General features: G+C 38.6%; 1 protein-coding gene across 1 annotated transcript; it reads right to left on the bottom strand.

Moving 5' to 3' along the window:
* Positions 1-2,402: 2,402 nt before the first annotated feature.
* Positions 2,403-4,548, bottom strand: LOC116614256 (histamine H2 receptor-like). The gene has a single exon (XM_032375055.2). The coding sequence runs from the start codon at positions 4,393-4,395 to the stop codon at positions 3,265-3,267; it is 1,131 nt and encodes a 376-aa protein (XP_032230946.2). The 5' UTR covers positions 4,396-4,548; the 3' UTR covers positions 2,403-3,264.
* Positions 4,549-7,903: the final 3,355 nt, after the last annotated feature.

The following is a 7,903-nucleotide window of genomic DNA, read 5'->3' as shown; positions in this document are numbered from 1 at the left end:
TTTGAAAATCTATCAAGGCTTACACATGAAAATGGATTCTGTTGATACATTTTAACTGTTCTCCCACCAAAACAGGATGACATGGACGGTTGGATTATATAAAGCTTCCCTTTTTTCCGTGTTTGCTAATACGTGTTGGGTTAATTCCTGTTTGTGCCTGAGTACTTTCATTAGAAGTAGTTTGGGCTTTATCGCCAAATGCTGAAGTATTTTTATCGCACGCGACTTCCTAGCATTTATCCCGCATATTCGTAATATGCTTTGCTCCGTGTGCGGTGTCTATTCCTGGGCTGCTTCCAACAAGTAAATACGGTATCCACCAAACGACCTGAGACCAGTAAAGCCTTGAGCAGCAGAAATACGTATAAGTAATGTATGTACCGCGACCAATCGAATGAAAAAAAAAATGAAAAATAAAAAAATAGTAAATAATAAATAAATAAATAAATAAATAAATAAACAGTTCAATATAAACTGTTCTCAACGAATTCATTTGTCTTGGCCCTTTCTTATGGGTCTCGTCGCGAGAAATAATAGCGATGCGATCAGGGTATAGTACAAATCTATTAAAATATCTGAAGCTTTCAAACCAAACAATATCGGCTGATCCTCTGAAGCTAGAGAAAACTCTTCATGGTTGGTACTACTCAAGCATGTATATCGTTGTCCCCGGTTGAACTGGTGAATGGGTGCGACCAGTTCTTTTATCTAGTTGGCTATATAAACTAATATTCTTATCTACATATATAATCTAAGGGTTCCCTTACAATAATATAGATTTCTTACACGTTTTTCTTTCATATGTAAATAAGCTATAGCAACTGAATTAGAACTAAAAGTTATAATTCTTGGCCACTATGAATGAAGAATATCGATTGATTTATTGAAGTACAAAAATACCTTTGTTTCCTGGCTTCTATTGGCTAAGCGGCTTGTCGGTTAATGAAGTCAATTTTGATTTGCGTCTCGCCATGAAGCCTGGCAAAACACTCATAATCAGCAAGTCGACGTGTCTATGGGCTTGTAAAGAGCCAGTTTGAAACGTCTATGGCTTATAAGGGAAACTGAAAATTGATTTTCTTTTTACTTATCACGCCTTTTGTTCATTCTCTGTCGAATGCAAACTACTTTGTGCTCTCTGTATTCTGGTTACAAATTTGCCTATTTTAAATAACTGCAATTTTCTGGAATAAATAAAAAAAACCCAAATAGTCGTGTTCGTGAAACAGTACACCAAAAACTGGTATTCGACTCTGCCAAATTTTCGTCTTTAATAAGACTTCTTCAGGGCAGACTGAAGAAGGTAAATCGTTACAACTTATTTAAATCAGAATATTTATAAGCTTGTAACTATTCACCTTCTTCAGCCTGCCCTGAAAAAGTCTTATCAAAAACGAAAATTTGGCAGAGCGAATACCATTTCTTGATGTATACCCTGAAGAAGTCTTATTGAAGACGAAAATTTGAGTCGAATACCAGTTTTTGGTGTATTTGCAATTTTCTGGAATACACCAAAAACTGGAAATCGACTCTGCCAAATTTTCGTCTTTAATAAGACTTCTTCAGGGCAGACAGAAAATTTGGCAGAGTCGATTTCCAGTTTTTGGTGTATTGTATTCATTGTTCTGGTACGAGATCGCGACAGTTTGGGCTTTTTGATTCTATGCAATTTTCTGGGATATACTTTGATTATATATATTATTTATACAAGTTTGTGCCCTTGTTACGTATGTCTACAAGACGTATGATCACGGTAATGGTGATTAAGATGTTGTTTAAGATGGTTTATGATGGTTTATGACAGGCCCGTACCCAGGGGGGGGGGGGGGGGGGGTGCAGGGGTTGCGAACGCATCCCCCCCCCCCCCCCCCCCCCCCACCACAACGGCCGAAAGTCCACTTTTGGTTCTCAATAGACGTGCTATGTGTACACAAAACTCAAAATCATAAGCTAGATCACTCTGGTATGTAGCCAAATCCTACAATAAACGTCCCATGGAGATGCTGCAAAGGCATAAAAAAAGCCCATTTTGTTCTTTTGGAGTTGGTTAGATTTTTATCAGAGAACTCCCTCCCTCCTCCCTCCCCCCGGAAAAAATTAGTCTACTTTCTCGGATTTCGCACCCACCCCCAAGAAAAATCCTGGGTACGGGCCTGTATGATGAAGTCAGCGACCATGATGAAAATGATGCCGCTGACCATTTGTTTGTTTGATATTTTTCTCTTTTAGCCCTGTTATTTATCGACTTCCTTTTTTTAAGCTTAAGAGGTTATCCACATTTGCTACGTGGACCAAGAAGCCTTTGTTCTTCGATGGCCTGCTTTCTCGAAAACTAACCTTCTTCCTTGGCTGTCGTTTTTCCTTAGAGGTCTTCTTTAGAGCCCCCGAATGGCCCCCCGAAATTTCGATGTGCTCGCAGTTTTCGGCTAATGCTCGCATGCTCGCGCAAATTTTTCCGCCGTGCTCGCATTGTATTTTTGGATGTGCTCGCTGCTCGATTTATTCAACAACTACTAAATACTCGGTCTCGCATAAAAAACGGGGTGCTCGCCAAAGACCTTTCTTTTACTGCATGGTCCCTGGCACCTCGATTCAAGGGTCTAGTTCCAAGGATGTCTTTTTTCGTTTTTTTTTTTTTTTTAACGCCTTATTCATCCCCTTCCAATAATGGTCTTGTTCCATGTCTATTTTTTCCGTGCCCTATTTTCGTTTTTTTTTTCTGAGGAGTGTTTCTTTTTTTTTACATCTCTTTTTTCTCAATGAAATGCTGTCTCTGTGCTTAGCTCCACGGTTGTAGCTCCATTTCTGTCTTATTTTCCTTGATATAATTCCCGCTTTCTATGACACAGTTTACGCATAGTTGATAGCCTTGTTCACTTTACTTGTCTCTACCTTAGTGGTATTCTGTTATCTTTGCATTGACCCTTTACACATTTGTTCTTCGATGACCTGCATTATTATAGTTCTGCTTCTGATTCTGTACTTGACCCCTTCATATCGAAGCTCTTTCAATCGTCTTGTTCCTTTGCTGCTGTCCTGTTATGTGACATTATCGATTCTTGTCTTATTCCCTTGGTGGTTGTTTGGCTGCCTGTATCACAATTGTCATGCCATTTGGATTTTATTGTTTCGTTTTTGTCAATTTGTTGATTTTCGATGTGTGTAATACTTGCCTGGCCCAGTCACTCGAAGCCTTGAAGGCACTTCACTCGTTCATATGAAGGCCAGGTCCATCGGCGAGCTTGTAGTTTCTTGAATTCTCGGTCAGACAGTGGTATACTCGAGAGGCGAACCTGCTTTAGGTGTCTTGATTTCTGAGTGTTGCGATCCATTTACGCCTGTCCTTCCTGGTGGCATTGGGTATTTGCAGCCTTCTTCCGCGATGTTTTGGTCTGGTTCAGATTCTTGGTAACATGGCCTAATGATAGCCAGTTCCATAAGCACACTGCTCCATTGTCGGTCTAGCCTGTCCGGGTCTTGTCTTCCTTGCCTTTTTCTGTCTGAGGTGAAGTCTATGTCATGTATTGGTCCACCGTGTATTCCAATAATTTTCTTGAACGCCCTTCTGAAAACACCATTCCTGGCAATATAAATGATTGCATTGCACAGGGAATTCAGGACGACGAAAGTATTGCTAACAGGCCGCAGTATAGATGACTTCGTAACTACCAGTGCAAGAATGTAACTGAATAGACACAGTGCGGTAATTATTAAAGATATAGTGCTGCTGCTACTTTGCTTGTATGAGGAAACCCCTATGGACTTGTTCTGCGCGATTATCTGTCTCTTGTGACGACGGCTTTCCAACAGCACCGTAACACAGCAGTAAGCACATGCTAGAAGGCATGCACCCCAAAACATGGCCGTCGGTATCTTCATGGCTGGCACCAGGATGTCAACGGAAAGAAACGCCGAAAGGACCCAAGCAAGGGCGACAGCGTAGGCGATCCGTCGATCGGTGACAATGAAGGGATAGTCAAAGGTCTTCTTAATCGCGATGTGGCGATCAATGTTTAGTAACGTGACGTGAAGTAAGGAACAAAGAATTAATATCTTAAATATCAAGTTGGAAGTAAATGAGGCACAAGGTGAGCGTTGCAAGGAAAACAAGGATTTTAAGTTGTTAACGACAAGAGAAGTCTGAACTATTGCCCCAGTCAAAAAATCCACGCTTGCCAGACACGCTATGATAATGTTGTGCGAGCTGCGTAGAAATGGAAACTTCACAATAGCTATGATGACCAGTAGGTTAAGTGTGATTGTGAAAGGGCATGTAACGGCGTGAACAATTGTTTGAGCCATGTAGATCACTCGAGTAGTATGCGGTGCGAGGCTCGTGTGCCATACTTCAATGGGCCACTCGCAGTTTTGCGGAATAAAACTCGTGTTGTTCATTTTTTTTCCTGCAACGAACGACAAAACAATTTCATAAGATAATAGCGATAGGATCAAAGTTTTTTTAAATAATACAAAGAGTGTCGAAGGTTAAAGAAAATGCAATTTTGTTGATTTAGAGACAAGCGTTATATTCAACTGCAGTCAAGGGACGGACCGAATAGAAAAGTGAAAGGGGGGGGGGGGGGGGAGTTAGTCGTGCATGTTTTTTTCTGCCTCAAAGATGTGCATGATTTTTTTTCATCATGGTATGCATTTTTTTCTGTCTGGTTTCGGCTGCATGCATTTTGTTTCCAGGCTTTTTTCGTGTATGTTCCTTCTCCCTCCCCTCCCCCCCTTCACTTTCTAATGGACCGTCACTAAAATGTGATACATGGGCCACAAAATAGCTGGTGACAAAAACAAAAAAATAGACTTTGAGTTAATTATGAAGAAGATAGCACACAAAAAACAGTATCAGCCGTAAGACGGCTCCAGAGTCCGTCTTCACTATGCGCTTTTCAATATTCTGCGAACTCTCTTCACTTTTCTAAACGTTAAGCCGCTTTCTGGCTTTGGTCATTTAAACCTGATTGATTAAAATAATATATAGATTTAGGCACTGCCTATAAGCGGAGCCAGCATTGAACACCTTTTTTGTGTTGACTGATCGAGGTATATTTGGGGGATACAGGGGTCTAGGATCCTGCTCTTTACTGAGATTTATTTATTCGACCAACCAAATGGATCCAGGCTTTATTCAATAATTTAAATTATGCGGTACATCAAAGTTAACAAACACAATTCCTGGTGTGAATATGGCTGTCAAAGTTGTCAAGAGTCTAATGGTAAATTCTTATGTCCCATCATAGAAGTTCCATTATGAATATTTTTTTATCAAAACAATACTCCGACAAGCTTTGCCCTTGTGCAGAATATGCCATGGATGTTACAGCATTCAAAAGATTCCAAATAATATATTTAGACTGTTTAGATGCCATACTTTAATTTTTATGTATCGATTTAGGGGCGATTCTCTCCTTTATTGGACTGAATATTCAGAAAAATGTCTGGAAATTAAAATCCACAAATATATCTCCTTTCATGCATTACATATTGGTGCACCCATCCTTTACCATATAGTGGCCTTGTTATTGGTGGCCTTCTCCAAAATGAATGCAATGGAGAAAAAAAGCAGATTGATTTTGGAAGCAAATCCTAAAAAAATACATCTAAGACATCACTGAAAGTGCTAAAATGCTAACTTCTAATTTCAAACCAAACCCTTTCATTGATCTATCTAGTTTTAATGCTCTTTCATGAGCTACATAGATGAGCGATGGCTATAGTAGCACCCTGCAAAGATACCAAGGTTTTTGGTTAAAAGCGGGTCAGCCCGAACTGAATAATAGGCATAAATGATCAGCCGCTTAGCCGGAATAATATAGTTTGGCCCGGTGGTAATTGTTTCCAAAACAGCGGAACCAGAACGTTTTTTTTTTTTTAATTTGATAAAGTTGGGAAATATCTTATTAATTATTGTTGTTCATTAAATTTTAAATTTTCAATCTTCAAATGGCAATACAAAAAGTTGAAAACGACCTATTTTCAAAAAGGAAAAATAAAATTAATTTTAAAAACTGAATTATATTTAATTATTATAATTATATCTTATATATCTTAGGAATAGGCTGCGAATAAAAAACTGTTACTTTAGTCAAGAATGGGGAACTCTTATAATAAAACTATTTCCAAATTTACATCGGGGTGTTTGGCGCGAAGCTCTGACCGAGATAATTCAACTCACCAGGAATCACCCAAAGGGTTTTCAACAGACACGCACAAAATGAAGAATTTCAATAGAAAAAAACAAAACGTCTCTTTCAACCTACAACTGGCATATAATTATCAGGCGCTTTTAAAAAAGCTTACGTCCGAGTATGTTTTATTCTTTGTTTTCTGCATCATCCTCTCATAATTTTTTTATCTGTTATTTTTTTTTGGGGGGAGGGGGTGGTGGGGGCGGGATTAGTCTACGCCTTTGTGCACAGACATATGCGTTAGACGATCGGTTAAAGGTAAAAGCTTATTTGCTAGCCTATTTTTTTCTACTAGAATTTTCTTTTGATTTTCCCTTAATCGTTGGCTGTCGTTGGCCTTAGATTAATTAGTCTCCCGCGAGCGCGCTAGCCTGCAAGCTAGCGGATCCCGAATCTCCGGAGAGCCCGGCTACGAGCGCGCGGGAGACTTGTTAATCCAAGGCTTTTAGGGTCTGGTTCATAAACATCAATTCCTATATGTTTGCTTGCATTTACTGGACTTAAACTGTTCTAAGAGAGAGATAAAGCAAAAAAAAAAATAACAAATAACAATAACTCCTAATAAAAATAACAATAACTCCTAACAACTCGAGAACCTCACCATTTACAGATTTAGAATCATTTGGCAAAAAGGAGGACTACTGGTTTCTCGCAAATGAGCGATTTTAACCCGAAACGTATATATTTAGAAGCTCTGATATAAACCGCGTATGAATGCTCAGTAAAAGGGATGATCCCTAAAATATGTGTGAAAAAATAAAACATTTCCATCGTTAGACAGTGGAACGACTCTGAGCTCGTAGAGAAAGGAAAACAGGTGATGAACAAGAAGATTACAAATGGGTATTTCATAAGGAAAACACCCTATATATTCTAGGGTGCACTTTTAAATAGGTAAGATCCGTTATCAGAAAAAGAAAACTGTTTAATAACCCCTTGCCTTGAATCGATAACAGACAAAACTTAGATAAAAACCTATTATAAACAAATTTCATGAGATGAAGAGAAACCTTATCTTTAATTAAGTGTCTTCAAGGTCACTTACTTTTAGCAACTTCATTTTGCCGAATTTGGCCGGAGGACAATTCATATTCTATTTTTTTTCCTCAAAGATTGCTTCTTAATCATTGCTAATATCGGTGGGGGTCCTAGTTGCTAAATCGAATATTATATTAGAAAATGGCAAAAATCAAAATAGATTTTTATTTAGGAATAGCTGCCATCCAAAATTTTTCTATTCCTAAATAGAAATTGAGCATTTTTGTTGAAGTTGATTTTTTTTCCTTGCTTGAAAGGTCCCGAAAGTTGTTGTAGCAGATAAAATTAAAGTGTCACTAAAATAGCGATTTTTATGGTGGTAACTTTGATAACGATTTTATACAGTTATAGCGTTACACTGGTTTCAGAGCCTCGAACGTCTCTCTATTTAGTGGCCAGCGAAATTATAGTGCATACAATCAAGACAAAAACTTCCATACCGACAACAAAGCTGCCCTTTCGCAACAAATATAGAATACTTTGAACTCACTAGAATTTACTGGGTTGGTTGAATGGATTGAAAACTGTCGGGCAGGGCATTTAGTCCATCCTTTTCCGACTGTCGGGCATATAATGTTTTTAAAATTGACCGATATGCAATTTCTGAATATTTGAAACATTTATTTTCCCTTAAAACATGTTGTTGTCTGGCCTGAAGTTTTATCGAAAAA

This window comes from Nematostella vectensis, chromosome 9, assembly GCF_932526225.1.
Source record: "Nematostella vectensis chromosome 9, jaNemVect1.1, whole genome shotgun sequence".
Lineage (NCBI taxonomy): Eukaryota > Metazoa > Cnidaria > Anthozoa > Actiniaria > Edwardsiidae > Nematostella > Nematostella vectensis.
This window is presented reverse-complemented; position numbering and strand designations above follow the sequence as displayed.

Bases quoted from the DNA above. Each gene is read 5' to 3' on its own strand.
- LOC116614256 (XM_032375055.2), bottom strand. From the start codon at position 4,395: ATGAACAACACGAGTTTTATTCCGCAAAACTGCGAGTGGCCCATTGAA.